At 45.1% G+C, this 14,182-nt stretch overlaps 1 protein-coding gene across 1 annotated transcript in view; it reads left to right on the top strand.

The window, feature by feature from the left end:
• Positions 1-14,182, top strand: part of DDX42 (DEAD-box helicase 42) — a 401,460-nt gene that overhangs the window by 80,447 nt on the left and 306,831 nt on the right. The window contains exon 4 of the mRNA XM_086923805.1: positions 9,475-9,536. Within this exon, the coding sequence (XP_086779931.1) occupies positions 9,475-9,536 (62 nt within the window). The remainder of the gene's footprint in view (positions 1-9,474; positions 9,537-14,182) is intronic.

The raw sequence follows: 14,182 nt of genomic DNA, 5'->3' as shown, positions 1-14,182 counted from the left end.
TTGTAAAAGGGTGCTGTGGCAGACTGTGTCGAAGGCTGCAGAGAGGTCGAGGAGGATGAGGGCGACTGTGTCTCCATTGTCCAGTAGAGTTCGAATGTCGTCTGTTGCTGCGATGAGGGCGGTCTCAGTGCTGTGTTTGGCTCGGAAGCCAGATTGTGAGGGGTCGAGTGATTTGTTGGCTTCGAGGAAGGCGGCGAGCTGGTTGTTGACAGCTTTCTCGATGACTTTGGCCGGGAATGGAAGAAGCGAGATGGGGCGGTAGTTTTTGAGTTCGGTGGGGTCTGCTGTTGGTTTTTTCAGAAGGGCGGTGAGTTATGCGTGTTTCCAGTCTTCTGGGAAGGTAGCGGAGTTGAAGGAGCAGTTGATGACGTCTCGGAGGTGCGGAGCTATGACGGAGTCTGCTTTGTTGAAGATGTGGTGAGGGCATGGGTCTGTGGGGGATCCAGAGTGGATGGAATTCATCAGGCGGATGGTGTCCTCAGTGGAGATTGGGTTCCAGGCGTTAAGGGTGTTAACGGGGGGAAGATGGTCAGCTGATGGTAGGGTGGGTTGGCTTCCGGGTTGGTTGTCGAAGCTGTTGTGGATGTCTGCAATCTTGTTGTGGAAAAAAGAGGCTAGGGAGTCGCAGAGGGTTTGAGAGGGGGTGATGTCGTTGGAGTTGGCCGAGGGGTTGGAAAATTCCTTGACGATGTTGAAAAGTTCCTTGCTGTTGTGGGCGTTGTTGTCAAGTCGATCCTTGAATGCTGTTTTCTTGGCTTTTCGGATCAGTTGGTGGTGAGTACGGATGGCGCTTTTGAAGGCGTCCTTGTTGCTGGTGGATGGGTCTTTTTTCCAGGCCTTTTCAAGGGAGCGGCACAGTTTCTTGGACTTCTTGAGGTCATCGTTGAACCATGAGGCCTTCTTGATGCCAAGTTTGTGTTGACGTTTTTTCAGTGGTGCTAAGGTGTCGGCGGTGTTGGATAACCAAAGGGTGAGGTTGGAGGCGGCTTCGTTGGCGTTAGAAGAGAGGGCTGGGGAGGTTTGAAGGAGCGATGTGGAGATCTGCTCTGTGGTGATTTTGTTCCAGTTTCTTTGTAGAGTTGGTTGGAGGTGGCTGATGGGTTTCGGCTTGTTGTAGGTGAAGTGAACGCAGCTGTGGTCAGTCCAGAGGAGATCCGAAGTGTGGCTGAAGGAGACATGGTTGCTGGAGGTGAAGATGGGGTCGAGAGTGTGACCTGCGATGTGGGTGGGGGAAGTGACCAATTGTTTAAGTCCGAGGTTGGCGAGGTTGTCCAAGAGGGTGGCGGTGTTGCGGTCGTTGATCTTTTCAATGTGGAAGTTGAGGTCTCCCAGAAGGATACCCCATATATCCTCCTCCACTGTACCCTAATCTACCCTACTCTTATCTCGTCGTGGAGGAAGAAGTGGTGTGGGACGTGGCGGACTGGCGGAGCGCGGGCGAGTGAGGGCTTCCCCGCCTGGCTGATCGCTGCGGGCTGAGTCCAGCGCATCCTGCCCTGCCTGGTGAGCTGTGTGCCTGGCTGCTCGTCCTCCGCCTGCAGCCACCGTCTGGACACTGGAGGAAGCTGGCGCCTTGCTGTCGGGGGGCTCGCCCCCCCCCCCTCCCTTTGTTTCCCACCCCCAGCGGTATCGTGCCTCACAATTAAAAATACACAAGAGCAGAGGCGGCCCCCTTCGGCTCGGAGGTGAGCTTGTCGATCTGGGCGCCACTGCCACCGTGACCCTGGGAGCAGAGCTGCAAACGCATGAAAAAGCTGCAAAAGATGGTCTTTGCCCCTGAGGCTGGGACTACAGAGCATAGGCTGAAGCGAAGGCTGGAAAAGGTATTTACTTTGCCCCACTCGTTTTTGCTGGAAAGGTACTTAATTTGCCCCACTTGTTTTTTGTTTTGAAAAAAACCTCTTGTTTTGAAAAAAAAAACAACAAAAAAAAACTCTTTTGTTCAAAATGGCCGAGGCCATAAACTGAGCACTTAATCCCCTCCTGTACCGACGGAACCCACGAGGCCCCTCAGCAGCTCCACTTAAGATAACAAAAACTGAGATAAGACTCCCCATGGCATGCAAGATCCTGAGCCAGCCGGAATAGAATCTGAAACTGCTCTTCCCTGCTCTGAAAATAGCAACAACTAAAAGAGGACTAATGATTCTATCCCTCCTACTTGGCGGCCATTTTTAGACTACTCTTTCTCTCTTTGGCGGCCATCATGGACTAGTCTTTCTGACTACTCTTGACTATCGGTACCACAGCCTCTACATAGCTCTGTATTTAAATCTTTGTGTGATTAAGTGTCTGCCTTCTACTGAAGTATTATATTACTACGGGTATTTGTACACTTTATGTAACCTACACCCATTTTCACTTTTCCTCACCGACAGTGCACTGATTGCTACCTCATATTCTACCGGTTGCTCACTAGTGTCATATTTGTTTATTGCAGTCATTTGTTTGCACCTATATTGGTTCCAGTAATTCATTAGTATTTTATTCCTATTTGTATACTGTATATGTTGTAAGCTGCACACACCTCACTTTTATCCCTATTATTCACTGATCGCTACCTCATTATTTGGCTCAGTCTTGTAAGCTGCGCCCATCTCACTTTTATCACCATGATGCACTGATTACTACCTCATTCATTTTGTTCAGTCTTGTAATCTGCACCCATTCACTTACTTTTCCTGGATTACACCGATGCTACTGCTTACATTCTGATGTGTCAATTTGGCTCCACTTAACTGATTGCTACCGCTCATTTATTGTAGATTTGGTAAGCTGCACCTGCGCACTGTTTGTTCCTGGACTGCACCGATTGCTACCTCTTATTTTCTTTTTGCCTACTTTTTTGCCTACTTTTGGTCACTCCTGTGCTTTGTAACCAACGGTTGACAGTTGCTCTCTGCATATGTGTCTTATTATCGTTCTTCCTCCCACACCCACCGCTACAGCCATCCTAACATGGATCTCATCAGCGAGCACACATAGAATCAACTACCCTCCCTCTCTCCCCAAAAAAGCCGCTAAACGCTTTAAACACAACTTCATGAGGTTGCACCCTGAAACCCCCTTTGCCGACACCTACTTCTCACCGGGCAATGGAGCCCTGAACATTGATATCATCTTCCACACCTCACGCAGAGCTCAATGGAGAAAAGCGTTCCTAACCCTACTCACCGTCTCCACCACCAGGAAAACCGCTCATGGCCTAACTCTCTCCATCACACCATCCCAACTCTTCCCAGGCAGAACCACCATCACTATATACAATAACGGGATTGTCCTAATTCAAGCGACAGACAGGAACCTGGAACTACTTGACAACCTGTTCCCCACTCTCAAAGAGCACCTCTCCAACCCTCGGACTTACACGCATATCACCTCCTGTCCTACCTCCCCTGACGTCGCAGCACCCACCCTTAACTCTCCTAACCCAGTTCAACACCAGAACCACACTCACCTCACCTTCACACCCAGCACCGCAGTCAATTACCCACCTGTTGCAGCTACCCCTCCCCCACCCTCAATCACAGACAGATCTCGCCTCCTCATACACCACCCGCTCCCTCATTCCCCCTACCAACCCTCGTACCTCCGCTCATCTTCCCATATCCCCCCCACACTTTGCACTCCTGTCCCATCCTCCACACCAATCTTCTCAGAACACCCCTCCTCCCCCAACGGCACCCCACACAACATGACTCTCTCTGCCTATCTCCCCCCCCCCACACTTAGCACTCCCGTCACGCCTAGCCTTCACCCCTCCTTCAACCTCTCACCCCCCTCGCTCACACCCCACTATCACACCTCCTCCCCCACAACAGCCAGCCTCCACATCGCCCCCATTTACCCGTCCCCCCTAGCACTGATGCCCTTCCCAATAACGCCAACACCAACCCTAACATCTATCCTCTCGCTAACACATCCAACCCCCTCACCAGCTCCACCTCTCCACCCCGACCCCCCCCCCGTCTCCAGCAACCTATTTGTCTGTTCACAGCCAGTACCCCCCCCAACCCCGCGCCCATCACCACGCTGGACATGATTATGTCCACCCTCCTCCAAATGAAAGAAGAACTACACTCCATCAAAGAGTTGCTCATCATATACCCCAGACACCTTCATCCCACCACCACCCTTACACCTAATAACACTTCCCCCTCACCTCCTTCTCGCCCTACCACACAACACTCCACACACAGGACCTCTATCCCCCCTCGCAATACCACCAATCGCAATAACAATCGCAATCACATTACCACCAAGCGTAATATTCCCACTACACCTAACAACACTTCCTCATCACCTCCTACTCGCCTTATCACACAACTCTCCCCACACTGGACCTCTACCCCCTATCGCAATACCACCAATCGCCCCAGACGCACTACCAATACAATCTCAGACCATGACGTACACACCCTTCTCCACTCTTACGTCCCGGCTCCCCAAAATCGCCTAGCCACCAACCACATGTCCATCCCAACGATTATCTCTAACCCCCTCAGGCACCAAAAGGATAACAACAGAGGCGCCGTCCCCAACAACCTCACTAATGTACCCCTCACTATAGAACCCTCCTCCACCCTTTGCACCCCTAGCCTTAAATGCATACTTCTCAACTGCAGATCGGCCCAAAGACATTCCGCGGAGGTCGCCGACCTCATCATGTCTATGGAACCGGATCTAGCCATTCTAACTGAAACATGGCTGTCTGATTCCTCTACACCTATCTTGGATATCCTAGTCCCCCCCAACTACTGTATCATTAGACTTGACAGGGCGGCCAAAAAGACAGGCGGTGGAATTGCCTGTATCTACAGAAGCAACCTCTCAGTCTCTAAGGCGTCCGCCCCCTCTCTTACTTCCTGTGAATACCTCTGCCTTGATGTCATCAGCGAAAGCAAACCGGTATGCTCACTACACATTATATACCACCCACCTGGGGACAAGATCTCCTTCTCCCAACAACTCATGGATACAATATCAGCCAATTCGGGACAGCAGAACACCCACATTTTCCTTGGCGACTACAATCTCCACTGGAATGACAGCAGTGACACAGTGGTTAACAGCCTCAAAAGCTTCCTCAACGCACTTGATCTCACCCAAATATGCAATAGCCCGACCCATGAGAGAGGTTCTATTCTCGACCTTATCATCTCCAAAGAGGACGCTATTCAACTTGAGTCAATCCAACCTTGTGACTGGTCAGATCATCATATTGTCTCCTTCCTCATCAATGAAAAACTTAAATTTAACCCTGTTCAACCCTCTAAGCCCAAAGTTTGGAAAAGAGATTTGAAGAAACTCAACCCAAACTCCTTACCGCCTAACAGCTGCAATCGACTACTCCCTCCTCCCGGCGCTACGGACGTTCAACTACTGACTGACCACTATCTCAATGCTATGTCCACAATAATCAATGAGGCTGCACCCATGCAACTGAAAAGAGTTTCGTCCAAGATTTCCAACCCATGGTATGACGGGAGCCTCAATGAGGATAGACGGGCTATGCGACTGGCAGAGCGCACATGGAGGTCAGCCCCTTCTGCAGTGCACCTAAAAAGATTGAAGAAACAGAGAAACGCCTACTTCAGGAAAATAAAACGCTCAAAAAGAGATTTCTTCAGCCTCCAGCTCGCCCAAGTAAAAAACCGCCCAAGAAAATTATTTGACTTAATCAGAACACAATCCAAAGAACAACCCCAGACACTCAGCACCATGGCGTTACACCTTCCTGTGAAGACTTCTCTGCTTTCTTTATCCAAAAAACTGACAACATAAGAAGCGATCTCCTCAATGACGCAATCCTTTACTCCAACCCCCAACACACAGCTATGCCTGAACCAAAGAACAATGCTACATGGTCATCCTTTGGCACCTACTCCGAAGAAGAAATTGGCAGATTGCTCAGCACCCTGAAACCATCCAATCACCTCACTGACCCCCTTCCTGCTAAGGCTGTAAAAGACTTTACCCCTTTGCTCCTCCCACTCTGGACTAAGATTATCAATAGCTCTCTTCAACAAGGATCCATCCCTAACACCCTCAAAGTCGGGCAAGTCACACCGCTACTAAAAAAAACAACAGCAGACCCCACTGATCTAAACAATTACCGCCCTATTACAAATATTCCCACCCTCGCTAAACTGTTGGAGAAATGCATACAGCTACAACTGACTAAACACATAGACCAGTTTGATCTCCTCAACGCCCATCAGTCAGGCTTCCGAGCAGGGCACAGTACCGAAACTGCCATGACTCACATAGTGGACGACGCCCTCCAAATCCTAGACCAAAACGATACCTGCCTCCTCATCCTTCTGGATCTCTCCTCAGCATTCGATACAGTTAAACATAAGAACTTACTCGAACTGTTAAACACAAGAATGGGCATTTCTAGGACTGTTCTCAAGTGGTTCACCTCCTTTCTACACAACCGGTCACAAAGATTCAAAAGTAACAACCTGTTGTCCCCTCCGTTACCTGTATCGCTAGGCGTCCCTCAAGGATCCTCCCTCTCCCCAACACTGTTCAACCTAGTTATGGAACCTCTCACTACTTTGCTACAGACATCCAATGTTCACTTTCACATGTATGCCGACGACACCCAACTTTATCTCAAAATACTATCTCCCAAGGACATCATGCTTCTTAACACCACGATCAGAAACACCCAATCCTGGCTTGCCGAGAATCACCTCAAACTCAATGCGCTGAAGACTGAGTTCCTCCTGATCTCACCTCCCACAAAAATCTCTATGGCCCAAACATGGCTTAAACACTTAATGGCTCTAAATGTACAACCTACCATCGTAGACTCGGCAAAATCTCTAGGCATAACACTCGACGCCAATCTCGACATGCAGCAGCACATCAGCAAGGCAACCAAAGGAGCGAACTTCCAAATCAATACCTTGAGAAAACTTAAACCCTTCCTTCCAGCCAAAGACTTCCAAACTGCAGTACAATCTATAGTCATCCCGCACATAGAATACGGTAGCACCACCCTCTGCGGGCTCCCCCTAACTACAACGGCACCCCTAAGAGCGTCCCTTAACGCTGCAGCGAGACTCATCACTGGTTCAAAAAAACACTCGCATATTTCCCCTGACTTTAAATCCCTGAACTGGCTACCTTTTGAAGCCAGAATTCATCTGAAAATCGCCTGCATGACACACAAGGCTGTACACATGAACTCACCCGCCTACCTCACTCAAAAGCTGACAATTTCGGGTGGCTCTAGAACTACTAGAAGCACAAACAATCTTCTACTGAACCCTCGAAGATTTCGGAAGGAAAAAACCTATAAACGCTCCTTTTCAGGAATGGCACCCAGGATCTGGAACTCACTTCCTCCTGAAACCAGGCTCATCTCCAACAAATTTTTTAAGAAAGAAGTAAAAGCGTTCCTCATGGCTAAACACACATGATCTATTATTCTGTATCTCTCATGAATCTGCTCTGTAAGACCTGCCTGACCACCTTGGTCTTTATGTATTACTTGTATTATCGACTTACTTGATTGTTTACGTTCCCTCTTTGTATATTGTTATATTGTTGACGCACCTGCCTGACTTTGCACACTGTACCTACACCACCTCAACGATCCCTACTCTTGTACTACTGATGCACCTATGTGACTACACATCCTGCACTCACCCACCTCAACTATGCCCTCCTTTATGCTATCTCCCAAAAATTTTAAACACGCTTAAGCAAGTATATGCTCCTTATTTTTGTACTTTATATTATTGGCACAACTGTTTGACTATGCACCTTGTACCGACACTACCTCACCTATGACCTACCTCATGTTTTTTTGACCTACCTATGTAACTATGTAACTACTTTGTAACTACCCAACTACCTCAACTATTACATTGTATTACTCTATCACCTCCGTGTCTTGTAAAGCGCACTGATATCTGCAAAGATCTTGTTCGCGCTATATAAAAAACTTTCAAAATAAATAAATAAAAATAAAATCTACTTTTCTAATCCACCCGTATCTACTTTTCTAATCTACCCCACCCCAATCTAATCCAATTCAATCTCCCCCACTTCAATCTACCACTCTTATGTACCAAACTAGTCCTCTCCACTATACCTCAATCCACCCACACCATTCTGTCTCACTCTACTCGACTCTACTCCAATTTACCCCATTCCACTGTACCCCAATCTACCCCAGCCCCCACCCACCAACTTTCTACCATGCTGAACAGCAGCCACACTGATGTACATAATGGCTAAAACACTTTGCAAAAGCCAATAGCTCTTGCATAGGCGAGAACTATTGGCATTGCCAGTGCTTATTTTCTTTGAGATGCTTCTTGCCATTCTGTGCCTACTGAAAAATCATAAAACTGAGATTGTAGTAGAAACGTAATTCATAGTTTTAACATCCATTGTTGTCATAGTAAGCAAGCATCGGTGTTGACCCATCTGCCAACTACACTAAGAGGCTTATTATAAAATCACAGAGCAGGTGTGGGCCTTTGTTATTCATCAAGAAGTGTGTGCTCTGACCAAACCTCTGTTACGCAGCCGCCACCTTAGCCAAAGTAACTTATGCCCACACATTGTGTGGGGCCAGTAGATCTTTCAGCAATTTCACACTGTATACTACAACAAGGCTACTTAGATCTTTGTCACCAAACCTCCTCAAACCGCCCGGTTTCAAACTTAAAACACGGGGAGGGAAATCTGCAGTCATATTAGGTGCAAAGGCTTGGAATCTAATGCCAAATAAATTGAGATCTATAGAAACTGAAATGCAGTTTAGGAAGGCCCTAAAGACCTGGATCTTTGGAGCATCAGATGAATTCTGTCAAGCCCTAATCTAGGTCTCTATACTTCACTGTTAAGCTGGTCTCTATCCGTATAGCGCCAGGAGGCTACTTCCGGAGTGACAGTTTGCCCTTTATAAATCACATTTCATTTCATTATGTTCGGAGAAATTCAGAGTTATATTTATATATATATAGAAGTTTTTCTGATGCCATAAGGGGCTTTTATAATGTTTATCCCTTATGGCTTTCATTAGTTTCCGAATGTTTTCATATTCAACTCCTGAGCGGCTGAATTTATGCAACTAGTCTGCTGTAGGTTGGTTTACGTATCTTAAGCAGTTCTGTATATTTTTATAAATCAGTTGGTAACTGTATTTTTGGGGGCGGGGGTTGGTCCTTTTGCTCAGTGTCATCTTAGAGGTACACAAGTCAACCTTTTATTATGCAATTCTGGTGCCAACCTTTTATTATGCAATTGTGGTTGTATGGCAAGCTCTTTCTTACATAAGTGTACTCATACTTGCTTTGAGGCAGAGTTATAGTCTATCACTTGAAGAGAAAACTGAATCCAAAACTCTAACTCCCAGCCGAGTCTCAGTTGCGGGATTAAAAATATTTCCGGGTTTACTAAAATGTGAAATTGGACTTGTAAATAGTGTACTTTAATTTGTCTCTTTAGGATCAAGCTGCCCGAGACATGAAGCGACTAGAGGAGAAGGACAAGGAGATCAAAAACTCAAAGTAAGCTTTCTTTCTGCTACCTTGAATGCTAGAAACCCATCTAGGGTGCCAATCCGCTTTATTTATAGTTTTAACTCCAGTATACAGTGGCGATTAGTGTTTTCAGCTGGGCTAACTGGGATGTTTTCTGAAACGCTGAATGCGAGGTTCATTGCCACCAGGGTAATATGCCACTGGAACCAAGCTGTACCTGGCTGATAAAGAGGACCTGATCTGGTGGTTCTGGCTGGATTGTTCCCAATGGAACTGGGTCTAGACTGATTTGCATCTGAGGGCTGGGGCCAAACTGAGGTGGGATTGTGTGCAAAATTATAATGGACTGGAATGCACCTAGAGTAATTATTAGTGGCTGAGATGTTCAAATACTGCATCCATCACTTTTCTTGTATATTTCATTGTGACGTCCTAAGTGGGATGGACATACCCACACGTGGGGGCGTGACTGGTAGAAGCTAATAATTAAAGCTCTCCATCCATCACCTTTTTGTATACATCGGGGTAATGTGTCCTTTAAGCACATCCTCTTGGGATGCCTTATTTTCTTTTATTTTTCCATTCTAATAATAGCTAAAAAAAAATCAGACCTTCAATCATCACAAGACAACATTTGCAAAGGTCATTTTGCAAGACCAACTATTCGTAGTGCTTTTTTAAGCGTCTCCAAGTTTATATCTCCTAACCCTTTTCTTCCTCTCTTTGTAGTTTCACAGTTGATTTCCTTTATGGGACATGCTGATAGCACTCCTCGCCACTGCATTCTTGCAACGTGAACACAAGTAGCTACCATCTATCTTTTTGGTAGTGTATTACAATAAAAAAAAATGGGAGAGTTCGTATTGGCACAAGTTTGAGGTGTGAGCGGCAAGGCATTGTTACGGCTGAAGCCATGTTACAGAAAATGTGTGTAATATGAGGAGGTTAAAAGTTGTTTTGAAGACACCAAAAATAAAAGGAAGTTTGTCTCCCCAATTTGCAGAGTATACAGACACCACACCATAGGCTCTGGTGGGGAGAGGGGTTGTGAAATATTGGGGTAAGGTGGCACATTACAGCAGGAGATGGGAAAACAAGGGTTATATTCTTGTGCAACACACAAAACAATGGCCAACATTCTATAATAGCCAGCAGGTCTTCCACAGCTGCAGTCTTTCCTCTATAGAAGTTGATTGAGTCAGCTGAAAGAGTTCCAGTACTGCCTCTACCTCAGTCTAATTAAAGACATTTTCTGGGAATAAGTCTGTTATGATAAATTCTCTTCTGCATAGAGACTGAAAAAAAAGTCATTGATCTATGATCAGAATAATGAATCATCCAAGCAGTGGATGCGCTGTAATTGTTGTAGTTGTGGTAGCCCCAGTGGCTATTTATGAATTCTTCTATTGTTTTGTGTATTGTTTAACCCTTGTCAAATGTGTTAGCATTGATTGCTTAACCGTCACCTTAACACCTTGTTCGCTCTTCTACTGCTCATTTGAAGAAATTGTGTTTGTGGGCCACACCTCTCCAGTAGTTCTGCTTTGGTAGTGCCCTAGTATTCTTTTATTTTACTTGATCATACTTATTTGTAAAGCACTAATTTATCACCCAGATAGCGGCCTGTTGACCATGCTTGCAGTTTGCCACAATTGCACAGGTAACCAAGCCCAATTATCAGCAGTAATAGCTGAATGCTGAAATCAAACATTTTGAAAAGAAGCAGAGCAGGAACCCTTAAAGATATTCACAACAGCAGTATATATGCTGCTGAGCAAGGGCAGGAATCAGAAAATCATGAACTTTAGATTATGATTTGATGATCACTGACCCAGAGAATCATTATGCTAGACAGTGGGTGAAAGGGCACAATTTTGATTTAAACTGCCTACCCGCAAGGGAAAGCTAAATTGGTTTCTGTATGAAGAATCTTGTTTTACTCCATCTAAATTAGTAACGGCACAGTTAAGCTACAGTGTAATCTAAATTTCTGACGTAATTAGTTAAATAATGAATATTTTATAAGACAAGGCACACACTAGGGAAAAACGTATGTGGTAAAAAGTCACCTATGCAATGAATGCTGCCCTAAATACTGTAAGGTTACTAGATTGTTTAAAATGCAGTTTGAGCTGAATCATCACATCAAACCTAGCTACTTTGAGTACAGAGATAGCATTAAATAATAGTGAGTCAATTTGAAGACGCAGGCTTCAGCACTGGGTTACCGGACACTTGGTGGGAAATAAAGAACAATGAGGATTCAATGTTGTCTGTTCTCCGGCTTAGAGTGGTTTAATGATGAGCATAGCTCTAGTAAAGTATTAAAAAATTGAGTGTGTCTGCTTTAGACTGGAATGTACCTGGATACTGGAGGCTTGAAGACTCTGGCTAAAGGCTATATGCCGTGTGGGAATCTACTACTGAGTGATGCTTCCTTTTGAAACTGCAGCTCAATTCCGTTTTCTTGTTCGTTTCTCTATTGGTCTAAATAGAGGGTCTTTTGGAGCTTTTTGACAAGATTCCATACAATAATAATTCGATGACGCAATGAGATCCTATATCTTACACAATCATAACTTGTGGAAAGTGACTTGAATAAGAGCTATATATATGTATCCATCTGTACTTCTTCCCCTTTAAACATTAGGTACTGTATAGTAGGGTCCCCCATAATCATTTGTTGAATATCTATATTGTGACTGTTTACCTTTGTTACTGCGCGTTGTTGTAGAATAGATAGTCTTTTAATCATTGGGCAGGCAATTCGCAGTTCTTTAGCTAGAATGGTCTTGCTTTTAACCCCTTGTGTTTTTGTTTTTTGTGTGCAACCTCTGTATTAATATATAGCTTTTCCTAGGCTCTACACCAGTCCATAGTGCGTGAGCATTCTGAATATTTTGATATTTCTGGGCATACCCATTTCTTGGCTATATCCCATTTGTGCACAGCGAAGCCCAGGTTCCCCAGTTATTTCTGATATCCATCAGACTCCTCCCATATTCCTAGTAGTATGGTTAAAGCTGCGATTTCTATTAATTAGTCTACCTCCCTTCCCACAATCTGCCTATCTTCCATCTTTATTCTTTTATTTAGCTCTCTTGAGTGATAGATTTCGTGGTCTATCTTGAGTTGTACCATTTTGGAGGTAGGTTTTATTGACAGGTCCGTATGAAACACAAGGGCCCCTTTCCACTTGTCCTCTTATAATGCCTCCATGTTGCTCACCTATTTACGAGAGGTTATTCAGCCCCTCTCTATAATAAATGTTCGGAAACAATGACTTTCCAGTATCCCTTGCCTCAGAAGCGAGACTTCTATATTTTCTTTGTGTGCTACTGTTTTTGTGAACAGTGCCTACTTAAATTGGAGATATTTGAGGTCTGCAAATTATGCATATCACATCTGTCCGGTGTGTAAATGGAATGTTGCCATTGGCATCCCACACCTCAGTGTTTGAATCCCTTAAGGATAGCCATCTCCCCCAAACTGGTACCTACTCATAAAGGTGTCTTGGAAAATAATCTTTTTATCAGCCGATTTCCTTCTTGAGCCTGTGCCATATTTTCATTACTGAGGCGGATAGGAAGAAAAAATGCATAGCACTGCATCCCCAAAGAGCATGTGCTCTCCATTACTCAACGTTTATCTGTCCATTCTAAAAGAAGGTTTGTCTGGATGGTGTTTACCCAGTTATTTCTTAATATTTTTTGATATTCAAGTTTACGATTTCTCCTTTATACTCCATCCTCCGCATTGTCCTCAATGCTGTTCTTGGGGTGCCACCTGCGCACAGTAGCGTTATAATAATTCAGTCAATTTTCTAACAAAAACACTGGGAAAATCATATAATGTGTTTTCTAATATCTGTATGAATCCGTAAGCAGTGATTCTTCCTGCTCTCAGATTTTTCTAAGCCTGAATGCTTTTTAAAAAAAAAAAAATTATTTTTTATTGAAAATTGGTTGCAAAGTGGATACAGTTAACACCCATTTGATACAGTACATGTTCACAGATTAGAATTTTCCACATAGCAAGAACAACATCTGTTGTAATATCCCCACAGTCATCAGTACCTTATCTAATATGTCTCTACCCCCATTACTCCCCTTGCAAGGAAGGGCCATCGAGCGGCATGCATATCATCCCCCTGCCTTTGTTTTAATCCCCCCAGATCTTGGACCACTTTTTTAGACTGCCTCTTACTTCATTGACCTACCTTTCCACCTGCATTCATCAGTACATGTCCGCGTCCCAGTCCCGAAACCTTGTTCAAGCCACCCCTTCCATGTCCTCTCAATTCTACGTTTAGCAACCATACACCCTATGGCTACCCAGGTTCTTTCTCTCGCTGTGAGGTCTGTTTTTTCCCAGACATTGAGGAGGCACCATCTGGGCGAGGCCCTTACATCCTTCCCACACAATGTCAACATTATTAATGTTATTTTATCCAAGTGTTTCCGGATAATTGGGCAGTCCCACCATTGATGTTTAAAATTTCCCACCTGACCACAATTCCTAGGGCACAGTGGTGAGCTGGAGGTGCCCATTTTAACTAGTGTTGTACTCGTATAGTATGCTCTGTGTAAGATCTTTAATTGTATTAAACTGCATTGAGAGCGTACAGCCACCTCCTGGGGGGACCCCAGCGCCTCCTGCCACTCCTCGTCAAT

The sequence above is a fragment of the Lissotriton vulgaris genome, chromosome 5 (assembly GCF_964263255.1).
Source record: "Lissotriton vulgaris chromosome 5, aLisVul1.2, whole genome shotgun sequence".
Classification (NCBI taxonomy): Eukaryota; Metazoa; Chordata; class Amphibia; order Caudata; family Salamandridae; genus Lissotriton; species Lissotriton vulgaris.
Note: the sequence above shows the minus strand (reverse complement) of the source record. Positions and strands in the feature narration are given on the sequence as shown.